Source organism: Ranitomeya variabilis, chromosome 7 (assembly GCF_051348905.1).
Source record: "Ranitomeya variabilis isolate aRanVar5 chromosome 7, aRanVar5.hap1, whole genome shotgun sequence".
In the NCBI taxonomy this organism is placed as follows: Eukaryota; Metazoa; Chordata; class Amphibia; order Anura; family Dendrobatidae; genus Ranitomeya; species Ranitomeya variabilis.
This window is the reverse complement of record NC_135238.1, coordinates 196,233,232-196,248,444: the sequence shown is the minus strand read 5'-3', so window position 1 is coordinate 196,248,444 and position 15,213 is coordinate 196,233,232. Positions and strand designations below refer to the sequence as shown.

The 15,213-nt window shown below is 40.6% G+C and overlaps 1 protein-coding gene and 1 long non-coding RNA gene across 4 annotated transcripts in view; one reads left to right on the top strand and one right to left on the bottom strand.

Moving 5' to 3' along the window:
• The window catches only part of LOC143784397 (uncharacterized), a 272,312-nt gene that overhangs the window by 131,856 nt on the left and 125,243 nt on the right, over positions 1 to 15,213 (top strand). The window lies entirely within an intron of this gene.
• Positions 1 to 15,213, bottom strand: part of CCDC141 (coiled-coil domain containing 141) — a 174,686-nt gene that overhangs the window by 117,783 nt on the left and 41,690 nt on the right. For both annotated transcript variants that reach the window (XM_077272606.1, XM_077272607.1), the window contains exons 3-4: positions 6,685 to 6,876; positions 2,956 to 3,058 (exon numbers count right to left, since the gene is read on the bottom strand). In XM_077272606.1, the coding sequence (XP_077128721.1) occupies positions 2,956 to 3,058; positions 6,685 to 6,876 (295 nt within the window). The remainder of the gene's footprint in view (positions 1 to 2,955; positions 3,059 to 6,684; positions 6,877 to 15,213) is intronic.

The following is a 15,213-nucleotide window of genomic DNA, read 5'->3' as shown; positions in this document are numbered from 1 at the left end:
GCCTCCCATCCCCACAGCCGAAAGGAAAAAATCGGGGAAAAATAAATGCCCGATATGTGCCACTAAGTTTCCGGAAAATTGGCGGAAACCATTGTGCAAATCGTGCACATCCAAAATTGTGGGTGATGAGCAGACAACGCTACTATCCAGTATTAGGACCTTCTACTTCAAGGTCCGGTGTTCCACAAGAACCCAGACTCTCTTCACCTATCTGCTTGGATCCTGAATGGCAAACCCTAAGATCCAGAGGCCTGTCAGAAGATGTCTTTACCACACTCCAGGCAAGCAGAATGCCGGTGACTTCGGCGATTTATAACAAGATCTGGAAGCGGTATTGTTCCTTTCTGGGAGAAGGTCCTGTGGATACTTCAAAACCAGATATCCCCAGAATCCTCGATTTCCTGCAACTCGGATTTGACAAGGGCCTTCGGCCTAGTACTCTAAAAGTACAGATTGCAGCACTTAGTGTCTTTTTTGATACATCACTAGCCTCCCATCCCTGGATAGCGAGATTCTCCAGGGCCACGCAGAGAATGAGGCCACTTCTGAGGAAATCAACTCCTCCTTGGGACCTAAACCTGGTCCTTAACACTTTGTGTAAAACCCCTTACTTACTGTCGGAAGATATGGACATAGCCAATCTCTCCTTTAAGACTGCCTTCCTAATTGCCATCACATCGGCTAAAAGGCTGGGGGAGATGCAGGCTCTTCCTATCCAGAATCCATATCTTCAAATCTTTGATGACAGAATAGTCTTCAAACCTAACCCAGCTTTCCTCCCCAAGGTAGTATCCTCTACCAATATAAATCAGGAGATAATCCTTCCTTCTTTCTGCCAACACCCTAAAAATGCAAAAGAGGGGGTCTACCATAACCTTGACGTTAGAGAGACTGTTCTAAAATACCTAGGGGCGACAGAAAGCTGGAGACGGGACACTAACTTATTTATACAATACGGTGGTCCAAATAGGGGTTGTAAAGCAGCAAAATCAACTATTGCTAGGTGGATTAAAAACATGATTAGCCTAGCCTATACAAACCAAGGGAAAGATCCCCCGGACACTCTTAGGGCCCACTCAACACGAGCTATTTCTACATCATGGGCGGAGAAGGGGGGTGCCTCAGCTGAGCAAATCTGTAGGGCGGCGACTTGGACTAGTCTTTCTACCTTTGCTAGACACTATAAATTAGATGTCGTATCAGACCAATTAGCCTTTGGCAGGAAAGTCTTACATGCAGTAGTCCCACCCTAGTTAAACATCCTTTGGTATTCTCCAATGGTGCTGTCAGGTGGTGGACTGGAAAAACGGTAATTAGTTCTTACCGGTAATTGTATTTCCAGGAATCCACCTGACAGCACTACTAGTTCCCTCCCACTGCAAGCTTATACTACTGACTAATGTGATGTAACATTGGTGTGTAAGGCTACTTTCACACTAGCGTCGGGAACAACCCGTCGCCGTGCGTCGGGCCGACGTTCCCGACGCTAGCGTGGTCTCCGCCGCACAACGGGGGCAGCGGATGCATTTTTCCCACGCATCCGCTGCCCCATTGTGAGGTGCGGGGAAGTGCGGGGAGGTGGGGGCGGAGTTCCGGCCGCGCATGCGCGGTCGGAAAAAGCGGACCGTCGGGAGCAAAAAACGTTACATGTAACGTTTTTTTCTCCCGACGGTCCGCTACCACACGCCCAAGCGTCGCAAAACGGACGCACCGTTTGGCAATGCGTCGCAAATGCGTCGCTAATGTTAGTCTATGACGAAAAAACGTATCCAGCAAGAACTTTTGCTGGATGCGTAGTTTCGGCAAAACGACGCATTTGCGACGTATTGCAGTTAACGCTAGTGTGAAAGTAGCCTAATTGTAAATAAACTCTCTTTTTTGCATCCATCCAGATGTTGTACTTAGAAAATCACTGGTGGGTGGAGTGGGGAGGGTCCTTTTAACTGCTTGTGGTTCCTGTCCCACTGAGGGTAAGAAGGACGTCCTCCAATGGTGCTGTCAGGTGGATTCCTGGAAATACAATTACCGGTAAGAACTAATTACCGTTTTCTTGCCACAGCTGAATGATTTACATCTGTTAGCCAGCATAAATACATGTGGGGATTCCCTAGCAACCAGGCAACCATGTCAATTCTTTGTGCAGAATCCGCAGCGGTTTTACACCTGCTCCATAATAGAAAACCGCAGGTGTAAAACCGCAGTGGAATCCGCACAAAAACCACGGTAAATCCGCAGGAAAAAAATGTTTTTTTGCCCTGCAGATTTATCAAATCCGCTGTGGAAAAATCCGCAGTAGACCATTCTACATGTGCATATACCCTTACTCTGATTTCCGCTGGCTGGTATTTTTAGGCTGGGAAGGGGCCAATAACCATGGATCTTACCAGTCTGAAAATAGCCCACAGCTGTCTACTTTGCCCTAGCTGGTTACTAAAATTAGGGGGAACCCCATGTCATTTTTTAAAATTATTTATTTATTGCTAAAAATGACAGGTAAATACGGTGAGAGATGGCATTTTTTTTTTATTATTATTATTTTTTTTTTATTTTGCCTGATATGCAACTCATTATACAGGAAAGAAAGTTTTCGAAACTTTTTTCCTGTAAAATCCATTTTATCTTTGGTTTTAATGTCAGTCCATAAAAGTTACGTAATGCTCTGACAACATTGTTCCCAGCAGTGACCTGGGAGTCGAAGATGCGTCCAAGGGTCTTCCTCATGCTGTTCCCATTCTATTTCAGCGGTGTTTCCATCCATGTCCGCAACTTTCCGCCCCCTCTTCCCAGACCTTCTGGTAGGGTTTGCTGGAAAAATGCACCACTCAGTGGGTCTCCCATTAACTTCTATTATCCTCTTTACTCGAAACGAGCAACCTAGCATTATGATTTGCTCGATTCGAAAAACGAGCACCCAAGCATTTCAGTGCATCATCGCTAATAATTAACACCACTTACTTTTCGTATACTGCTGAAGCTGTAGAAGATTTTTTGTATTGGAATCATTGGTATTGGGTGTGTCCTGAACAAGAGACTCTGCGTGGTCAATGGCATCCGAAAACTAAAGGCAAAAGAAAGCAGCATAAACAGGAGAGTGAAAAAAACCCATTCAAAACTGTTCAAGAACCATTGCTCAATAGTTCAGAAAACACCCCAAACTTTCTCCACTGAATATGACACAGTACACATGCGGGTATGTTCACTCCTACATAATAAATGTAATTTATTACCAGGGCAACATAACTTCAGCACAAAGCTAATGTCAGTGAGCATAATAATGGGTAAAATAACATTACCTGTAACCATCTCATTGATAGAAAATTCAGTTTTTCACCGTAGGGATAAATCCACTGAAAATTGTAATCTTAAGTAAATTTCAAGCCGACAGTACGTTATATTTATTCCGTGAATTACAAGTATTATCGCACGCTGATTCCAACTACTGTTATAATGTTCCATCTATAGCAGAAATCTTCGTAAATCGCTACTAATACATAAATCTGAAAGTATTATTATGAGGCAAAGACAATCTTTTTTTTTTTTTTTTTTTTTTTTTTTTATCCACTAGTCAAGCAAAGAATGAAGTTAAATGATGGATTGCATATGCTGCTGAAAGTTTGTAAGCCATAAGTAAAAAAAAAAGTCCTGTTATGTGTGTATTGCTTTATTTTTTTCATGTATCCTCCCGTTTGGATCATGGAGTTTTTTATTTTTTGTGAGCTGGATAAGTTTTTGGAATTTGCAATCTGAAAGTTTACGAAGGTCAATAAAGTTCATAAGCATAACTTTCTGGTAGTTAAAGGAAATCTGTCACTGGGTTATTGCCACCTAATCTGATGGGAGCATAATGTAGTGGCAGAGACCCTGATTCCAGCAATGTGTCACTTACGGGGCTGCTTGCTGTAGCTTTGATAAAATTACTGTTTTATCAGCAGAAAGTAATCATTAGAGGGCTAGTATACCTGCTGCCATATTCATGGTCTCTTTATAACTCCACCCTCACCACTGATTGGCAGGTTTCCACCTATGCACAGTGTACACAGAAAGCTGCCAATCAGTGATGTGGGCGGAGTTATACAGAGCTCAGTATTCAGAGAACTGCCAGATCTGCAGCAAAACAGCTTAAATCAGAACTGCAGCACCCAGAAAAGTGATACATCGCTGGAATCCACATTTCTGCAGAATCTTTTTTTCATCTCCTTTCCCTTGTTATTGGGGCTGTCATATTGGCCCCAGCTACAAGGGAAATGCAGCCTTCTGGGTCCATAGCAGCACTGTCTAGGTCTTCCATGACCCATCAGCTCCTGTTCGCTCCCTATACACAGAGATCATATGACCGCAGTATATGTAGGAGGAAGCGTCGTCAGTGCTTTGTATTATGTGTACACAGCGCTTATATAGTGCTCTGTATACAGCAATGGAAAAGGCATGGGCAGTAAAAAGCCACCTCTGCCTTCTCTATGGAGACTCTGGTTGGTGACAGCGGGATCCTTGCTTTCATTATCGTGTGTAGCTTCCCTCTTGTGCAGTGACTTTTTTGGAACATCGCTGCAGAGTAGGAGCAGGCCTACCGTGCGTTTAACCCCTTCATGACTGGAGGTATTTTCGCTTTTTCGTTTCTTGCTCCCCTTCTTCCCAGAGCCATAACTTTTTTTTTTTTTATTTTCTGTCAATATGGCCATGTGAGGGCTTGTTTTTTTGTGGGACCAGTTGTGTTTTTGAACTACACCATTAGTTTTAACATATCATGTACTGGAAAATGGGGAAAAAAAATCCAAGTGCCGTAACATTGCAAAAAAGTGCAATCCCACAGTTGTTTTTTGTTTTGCCTCTTTTCGTTGTTCACTAAATGCTAAAACTGACCAGCCATTATGATTCTCCAGGTCATTACGAGTTCATAGACACCAAAAATGTCTAGGTTCTCTTTTATAAAGAGTGGCCCAAAAAAACGTAATTCTGGCGTTTTGACTTTGTCTCGCTACACCGTTTAGCGATAAGGTTAATCCTTTTTTTATTCTGCGATTCTGAACGCAGTGATGCCAAATAAGTGTTTGAGTTTTTTTATTGTTTTATTTTGAATGGGGCAAAAGGGGGTGATTTGAACTTTTTATGTTTTTTTTTGTTTGTTTTTTTAATATTTTTAAAAACATTTTTTTTACTTTTGCCATGCTTCAATAGTCTCCATGGGAGGCTAGAAGCTGCCACAACATGATCGGATCTGCTACGTAGAGGCGATGATCAGATCGCCCCAATGTAGTAGAATTACTCACTTGCTATGAGCACCGACCACAGGGTGGCGCTCATAGCAATCCAGCAGTGACAATCATAGAGGTCTGCTGGAGACACCTGGTTGTCATGCCAACTCATCAGTGACCCGTGATCACTTGAAAATGCTCGCCACCCAGGCGTAGACTGGGTTGAATAGCTGGTAGAATATAATCCCTCGTGGGCAGGGTCCTCATTCTTCTAAAACCTTGTTGTCTCGTATGTTGCTGTGTTTAGTGATACCTTCTGTACCTTGCTATGGTACTGATTGTTATATATTGTAGATCCTGTTTTCACATGTACAGCACTCTGAAATTACTTAATATATTTATTATGTTCTTATGTATGAACATATTACCACAGTAGGTCTATATGGCAATGCTAGATCTCATCGAAATGTGAGGGGACATGTTATGTGACTTTCAGTAGGGCAGACTCTGGTTCTGAACGCTGCGGGTTCCTCTGCGGGTTAATCCCGCAGCGGAATTGAAAATCTGCAGGGCAAAACCGCTGCGGTTATCCCTGCAGATTTATCGCGGTTTGTTCCGCGGTTTCCGCTGCGGGATTACTGCTGTACTATTGATGCTGCATATGCAGCAATATGCAGCATCAATAGTAATGTAAAAAATAATAAAAATTGGCTATACTCACCCTCTGACGTCGCGATCTCCCCGGCGCTGCAAGCGGCTGTGCCGACAAGGACCTTCGTGACGTCACGGTCATGTGACCGCGGCGTCATCACGGTCATGTGACCGCGGCGTCATCACGGTCATGTGACCGCGACGTCACCACAGGTCCTGTTCGGCACAGCAACTGAGACCGGACGCCGCGGGCAGCGCTGAGAGGTGAGTATAGCTTCATTTTTTATTTTAATTCTTTTTTTTACACTATTTTATGGTTCCCAGGGCCTGGAGGAGAGTCTCCTCTCCTCCACCCCGGGTACCACCCGCACATTATCCGCTTACTTCCCGCAACATGGGCACAGCCCCATGCGGGAAGTAAGCGGTTCAATGCATTCCTATGGGTGCAGAATCGCAGCGATTCTGCACAAAGAAGTGACATGCTGCGGGTTGTAAACCGCTGCGTTTCTGCGCGGTTTTTCCCGCAGCATGTGCACTGCGGTTTGCGGTTTCCATAGGGTTTACATGTTAATGTAAACGCTTTGGAAACTGCTGAAGACCCGCAGCATCAAAATCGCGGCGGTTCTGCGGTAAAAACCGCAGCGTGTGAACATGGCCTAAGAGGATAAATCAGTTTCATACTCTTAATACAGACTAAAAGAACGTTAGTACATTTTAGTACTTGTCGGACCAATGTTCTGATTCATAAAATGTTCTTTGGTTTCAGTAAAATATTAAAGTAATTGCATTTTTTGGGGGGTCTACGATAAATAATTTTATAACCCTGGTGTCGTCCACAAACCTGTAGTGCAAAATCAAAGAACTCGGCAGTCATCTGCAATAAATTCCTCCTTTTCTCCAGCACCAGGATGAGGGCGTCCCATGCTTCCTTTAGGGTCAATGCCATAGCGTCATATACTTGGCTTTGGTCTTTATTTTCTTCTGCCGTCTTGTCTGCTTCACATAACAAATCCCATACTTGGTCTTCCAAAGACTAAAAAGACAAAGGGAAATTAAAAAAAAATAAAAATATATATATATATATATATATATATATATATATATATATATATATATATCTATATATATATATATATATATATTTTTTTTTTTAGAGTTGGAAATAATATAAAGAGGAATTCTAGTTAAAAATGTATATTTTACCTCATTCAAAAATTGATACTAGACAGAAAAAAAAGAACACAATTAGTTAAAACTAAAATAGTAATACCACCTCACCATCTCCCTGCAGTTATTGCCCCTGTCACCCACCGCCTCCCTGTCCCTTCCAAATGAAGTCAAGTATAATGGGGTTGTTTAACTTTTGGGGACTTTTTTTTACTTAAATGTATGTATTTGAAGCTAATAATCAATTTTGCAATTGGGTTTCATTCATTATTTTGTGTTTTTGGCCCCAATTAAAGTAAATATTTGAAAAATAAATACAAAAAAAGTTCCCAAATATATATCATCTCTTTAAACATGGCAGTCATTTGAAGACAAAATTATATAATGTATATATCATATATGATAGCTATCTGGCATAAATATCTGTTAACAAAAAATATATGTCGGCGCTCTCTTACTTGTATTTTTAAGCATTTTTGACAACGTTGTGTTATTCATATCGCGATCTGTATTATAATACAAAATTCTCAATTTTCACGCTGGTCACTGGGGCTAATTTAGGGTCGTATTTCCTGTTCTTTTCAGAAAGGGATTTGAAGAAGGCAAAGACAGGATTACAATGACAAGTAACCCCTCTAGGCACAGCAGACAACACAAGAGCCATGAATCACAACAGGTCACAGCTGACCCTGCTTCCTCTATCTTCACAATGACCTTTGCACACGCTCATTAGATGCCTCAATACAAAGAGTCAGCTCATTGTGGCTAATGTACATGTGACTTTTCATTTTTATTTATGAAAAAATTTCTGATGTAGAATAAAAAATGGTCACACAGTTATAAAATGTACAGTTAACAAATGACTGGTTCTAAACAATAGCTATTTACAATAGCAAATTCCCTTTAAATAACAACTAAGGTAAAAATCGGTTTATTTATTCTTTTAAGTGCAGTTTTTCCTTTAACAAACAATGGACTAACCACATGGTACCATTATTTATCTGCAGGATAAGTACAAGTGTTTGATTTTTCACAGCCAGTAATAGCTTGTTGTGCCAACCCATCAATATTCCACATAGCTACATTTCAGGCCCTACATAGCACTAATGTAATCATCATGGCCTTTACTATGACAAGAAGCAGAGCCCGCAGAAGATATATGAAGAATGTCATGACCACAGATAACATGAGGGCTGCAATAACGCTCTGATCAAGTTAAAAATAAGGTAGACTCTTCAGCAGCTCGTACATGACTGCCGGATGTCTATAGATCATGAATGATGTTGGATTTGATTAAAAAAAAAACAACCAATACTGTATTTATTTTTTTCAGTAATTGAGAATTGTAAAATTTATATTACCAAAATTATAATATAAAAGGATTGTCTGTCATATTTATATATCACGGAGATGAGGTATAGGAAAAAACGTTATGCCCCAGATTTACTAAACAGTTTTCATCACTGACCAGGTACAAAAGCTGCACCTGCTAATAGATTCAGATTTCAAAATGCACCAAATTTATTGAAACATTATTAAGAGGCATGAACCTTTTTAATAGATTTGGTGAAAATTGCGCTAATGCTGCCAATGTCTTCAAATATCTTTGTACCCCCTACTAGATGTCCAGGTTGAAAGGGGAAAATACCGTGGTATGCATAAAATTTTGTTTAATCAAAGGTGGACACCAGGACCACAACAAAACTATGAGCAGAACCTTGATTACAGAAATGAAGGTTCTGACCACAACCAAATTATGAGCAGAACCTTGATTACAGAAATGAAGGTCCTGACCACAACCAAATTATGAGCAGAACCTTGATTACAGAAATGAAGGTCCTGACCACAACCAAATTATGAGCAGAACCTTGATTACAGAAATGAAGGTTCTGCTCACATTTGACTGTCCAGAAATTCCAGGACCGTTCATAAAAATTGATCACTTTTTTTGCCAAGTCAGTATCCAAAAAGTATCGTTTCTACTTGCGGAGATTGACATGCTAAGCATTCTGAGATGAGGAGACTTAAAGCCGCATTTGCCCAGTCAAAAATTTTGAGTTCTTAATGTTTGTTTTTTTAAAACTGAAAAAATATTTATAGATTATTCTGACTGTAATTATCATCAACTTACAGTGAATGCAGCTTCATACAAGAATTATGGGCTGTAGACATGGATCACTGATAATCAGAATGATGTATTATGGTTTTCCAATGTCTCCATAAAAAAATTTTGCCCGTGATTTTTTTATAATCTGTCCGCAAAAAATAAAATGTTGGCATCTCAGGAGATTGAGCGAAAAGAACATGAAGAAGGCAAAATATAATTTCTCTTTTGATGATTTTCTTTTTTATTAATCCAAATTGCTTCCATTTGCATACAATGCATTTTTACTGTATTCCTGAAATGAATGTTCAGTGACACCGCTAAGCACTAAAGGCATTATTATTGCATTTGCACTTTTTTTTGTATAGTTTTTGATATTTTTACAATTTTTCATATTAGCCTTTTTCTTCTTTTAATTCTGTTAAGTCTATTTTATGTGAAAGTTTGATACCCATTTTCCTGAACGTGAACAATCTATGCACAAAAAAAATAAAGCACAAAAAAGAGCATTTTTGATTGTTCCCAAAATTCTTGAGCCACTTTTTTTTTTTTTTGCTACAAATTCTTCAAAATGGTGAAAGTGGTTCATGAATCAAAATAAAACAAATGCTTTTTAATTGGGGCTCATGATGAACCTGCATCTCACCACCCCGCCTGATGTAATTATGTCAGAGGGATCACGTGGTACGGTCTCCTCACTTGCACCATCGTGATGTTCCGCATCCCCTGGGGACACTTAAGGTTAGCTTGGCATAGTTTTATACAGACACAGCCTTGTGAATACATGGGGGATTGGCGGGCACCCCGTGTCTTCACATTATGGTGGCATCAGTGGGATAATGGCAGCTGTTACTTCAGAACTTCCAGAGTCAACTACCCCACATGTGGCACGCGCACAGAGAGAAGGTAATGTCAAGCCTAGGAAGATGACAGTCCATTTAGGTTCAAGGGCCAGTTGATCTGAGGGTCGCAACCTGCCTTCTCCGAACATCTCCATGGAGCCAGGCGATCAGCGAGTCTTAATCCTGGCTTTTTCCAAGCATATCCATGGTTCAGCAATGGTCAATGGAGCAGATATGTATTCTTCCAACCGGGGCCGAGGTCCACTAGGTTGTCTCCTGTAGAATGATAGATCTGTATCCCTCGTAATGGAGCCATGATGTATTAGCTGCTGTGCTGTCTTTGGTCCTTTGGATGTCTTGGCAGAATCTCTGGCTGTCTCTCTCTGTCTCTCTCTATAGAGGCATGTAACCTCTTTTTACACTTAACAAGTGTCCTTCATTCAGTATTGAAAAACAAGAAGGGGGTGTAATTTAGTGCAGGATGAAATAAAAGAAATTTTATTGTATACGACTAGTGATGAGCGAATATACTCGTTACTTGAGATTTCCCGAGCATGCTTGGGTGTCCTCCGAGTACTTTTTAGTGCTCGGAGTTTTAGTTTTTAGTGCTGCAGCTGAATAATTTACATCTGTTAGCCAGCATAAGTACATGGGGGGGTTGCCTGGTTGCTAGGGAACCCCCACATGTACTTATGCTGGCTAACATGTAAATCATTCAGCTGCGGCGCTAAAAACTAAATTTCCGAGCACTAAAAAATACTCGGAGGACACCCGAGCATGCTCGGGAAATCTCGAGTAACGAGTATATTCGCTTATCACTGTATACAACCTCTTCATCAGGACAAAAACCTAACGTATAACCACTATAGTTGTTACATTCCATGGCTAGTAAAGATTATTTTATTTACACATCGCAATTAATCACTTCATATTGATATTCAATGCTCATGTGTGGATTAATTTATGAACTGTACTATATAACAGTATTAATATAACCCCTATATCAAGGCTTATAAATATATTGCAATATGTATTAATAAGAACTGTGACAGGTAACATTTAATGCATGCAGTCAAAGCTGCTAATATACCAATGGCAGCTGTTAATATACTATGCGAACCGCATTTAAATGTGTGCCGCGAATATGAACAACGATCAGCTTGATTGTGATATCTTATAGCACAGTTGTGAATCCACTATGCATACCATCTCATTGCAAGCAGCCGCGTGTGGATACAGCAGCTAATGGCTGCAAGTGCGGTCTCTTTAATTAAATAGAGCACCAAGATAGACTTTTGCCCGCGTGCAGTGCAAGGCAGACTGTGCTTGCAGTGCGATACAGGTTGTATAGTTCTTCTGATTAGCTATGTTGCTTAAATCATATGCAGATCATTGCAGTAATGCCCTGCAAATTCTTTTCCAAATTTTTGTCATGTTATACCCACAAACTTATTGCATTTTATATGGATTTGATGCGATATACCAGCACAAAGTATTGGTGAAGTGCAAAGGAAATGAATCATGGTTTTCAAATTATTTTAAAAATATAATACTGAAAATTGTGACATGAATTTGTATTCAACCCCCTGTAGTCTGATACTCCTGTACGTAATGGCCTGTATGGGGTCTGTTGGGACTGCTGATGTCTATAATGTACTGGGAACTGGAATTTCCATAAATGTAATTGTTCTTCCTCTATGACAGAGCAAAACCATTGAATTAAGAGATTATTATGTGAATTGTAAATGGTGTTGAAAAGAGGACATTCATTTCAATTTAAACATGAAAAAATAGTTTATTTAGTACATAACAGGTCCTATACACAGGGTCAAGACCTAGTATTTTGGTGCCCTAGGCAGATGACGCCAATGGCGCTGCCCACCCGAAAGCAAATGAATTACTCAGAGACTAAGGTAACATGACCCCTAATGCACTTAGCCCCTTCCCACTCCGATGGGTTAAGTAGCAAACTCTGATGACCACTTGTTTCCTTTTTTAAAAAACAAGTCATCAAAAGTAAAATAAAAAAGTGGTGTACTTTAGGGATGTAACTTAACAGGGAGTGCAATTTCAAAGTTAGATACAGAACCAATAATTTTTTGAGGACCACTTACACAATACAGGGGAAAAAATAGTGATATTCACCCTGTGTTTTAAGTATACAACCCAAGGATAGTTATGGAAACTAATAAAGCGTAACTATAATCTGGGCCGTTTGGTTTCAGTTCGTGTCCTGCATTTGGTAGACACCCTAATGGAAAAATAAACAGACCCCCATTATAAATAAAGGGATTTGTCTAATGGTTTTTGCATCAATCATGCAACAAATACAGCTTGCAAAAAACTGATGGTGGTTCTGGTGATTTATTCTTGTTCTCGTAACATTCATGTAGTGATGGTTGTTCTGGTGCTATATTCATGTAGTGATAGTGATTCTACTGATATATTTATCACCTGAACCATCATCAGTACATGAATACGAAGCCAAAATTATCATCATTACATAATTAGAGCACCAGAGCCACCAATAGTACATGAATATAACACCAGAAACATCAGTAAATAAATACATAACCAGAACCACGATCAGTACATGACCGCATCACCAGAACCACTATCATTACATGAATACATCAACAAACCCACCATCAGTACTTGACTACGTCACCAGAAACCAGAAACCCCAACAGTACATGAGTACATGACTAGAACCAAGAATATTTGAATACAAGAACCAAGCTTAGTACAACGATCAACTGTAATATCAAGTCAGCCCCATAAACAATTGTATTGCATAAACCTACAACTCCCAGTATGTCCTTAACAATGGTAAGTAGATACTGGGAGTTGTTATTAAAAGGTATCAAAAGACTGTGGACCATAGAGCAACCACAGTACTGATGAGAATTATTCGGTATCACAGACATTTGCATTCCGGTACCTTATAGATGACATCTTATGTGAAGTTGCCTTTCTTTTCATCTCCATCTTGTCTACATTACATGAGGACTTCTCACACCCACAGCTAGTCTCTGCAGACTTCCCTCTTTTCCCGTCATATGCAGCACATCCTGACACAGTGCCCTTAAAAATAAGATTATTAAAATGCCCTCTGCATAAAATATATGTTCATATTATAAGCCTCCTATGGTATATAACCTCCACACTGTCTACCATTATCAGCTATAACTGCCACACCATCCACCTGTATGAACCACAGCCTATACCATGACTGTCCCCTCTCTAATTTTCCATTGTACTTTCTATATCTCCACACTGTCACTCCGCCATACTAAACCCTCTCCATATTGTGTCTCCATTTCACGCTGTCCTCTTTCCATATCCATTCTGGTCCCCCTCTTTTCACACTATGCCCTCATACTGTCCACACACTGTCATCTTCAAACTGTAACCACTCCTTACACTGTCCCCCTACACAGTATGAGGGTAATCACATCCACCCATACGGTATGATATCCCCAACAAGCCACCAATATATAGTATGGTTATTATCACAGCCCCCCATATATAGTATGATGTCCACAAAAGACCCACATAAATAACATGATGTCCAAAACAGCCACCATGTATACTATGATGGCCTCCACAGCACCTCATGCAGTATTATGGACAACAAACAACACCCCAAACAGTATGATATTCACCACAGCCCCCTATCCAGTATGGTCCCCACAGCTCCTCATATGCGTTGCTGTCTCCCCACATACATCCTCATTTCATAGCTCCCCACACAGTCCCTCATTTCATGTTCCCCTCGCACTGCCCCTCATTTCATATCTCCCCACACTGCCTCTCATTTCATGCCCCCTTCACAGCCCCTCATTTTATTTCCCTTTTCACAGCCCCTCATTTTATTTCCTTCTGTGCACGGACCCTCATTTTATTCCCCTAATTTGCACAGACCTCTATTTTATTCCCCCAATCTGCATAGCTTCTCCGTTTATTCCCCCATCTACACAACCCCTCATTTTATTCTCCCCAGTCTGCACAGTCCATCATTTTATTCCCCTATCTACACAACCCCTCAATTTATTCCCCCATTTGCACAACCCTCATTGTATTCCCCCTCTGCACAGCCCCTCATTTTATTCCCCCATCTGCAGCCCGTCATTTTTTCCCCCTATCTGCACAGCACCTGTTTTTTCCCCCCTCTGCACAGCCCCTTATTTTATCCCCTTCCATATGCCCATACCCTCATTTTATTCTTCCTTCTGCCCAGCTGCTCACTTTATTTGCATAGTACCTCATTTTATTCCCCCCATCAGCCAGCCCCTCATTTTATGCCCCTGCACAGTAATATGAGAATTTAAACAAAAAAAAGCTTATGCTCACCTAATACCAGCTCTCGTCCATCGTTTCCTCTTCTGTGAAGTGCAGCAGTGGATGCTGGATGGCGGTTTGACGTCACTCCATCGCACTGTCCAATGTCCCCTAGGTTCACCATCTTCAACAAGGCACAGGCCGGAAGTGGCCTGGGTCTTGTTAGAGATCCTGGCAGAGCAGGAGGCTGATTATCTCCATCGCTCACCTTCGTGCTTTTGCTCAGGCCTTCACTGTGTTGAATGTTTGCGACCGCCGCAAGGTGTTGGGTGGCCACAGGCATTCAGCAATTATTTTTTTTTTTAAAGTGCGCCCCCTTGGGTAGGCAGGAGGTGCTTACCCAGCCTACCCCTTGTCCGGGTCTGCCTGTACTTACTATATGTTTATCTAATACAGTCAGCCACATATCATAGGAAATGAGACAGATATTATTTGCTACAATTGTATTACAAACTATGTAAATCACAAGTCATTACTAGACTATCTGCAAGATACTTAACATTCCCTCCAAACAGCAGATAACTGGGTATTTCAAAGTAGATTTCAGCATCTTAAAACTTGAAAGAAACAGCTTGAAGTCTTATCCATTTTGAGATCTATATGAAAGTATAATGATAAAATGATTATGAAATTATTTGTAGTGCTTTCATCACACCTTACACTTCACGCTGAGCGTGGAAGAATAATAACGACATAAAAAATACCTTGAAATTAAGATTTTTCATCTCATGGCTCAAAGTGGAATGGCTAAGTGAAAAATACAACAAGCAGCTTACAAATTAAAGGGGTTTACTTCTCTGTTGGGGAGAATTACAAAAAAAGGATCCACTTTCTTAAAGTGGATGCAAAAATGGAGCCTTCTCATCTTGATTTCTTAGAACCCCAACTTAATTTGAAATGTGTTCAAAATGCAATT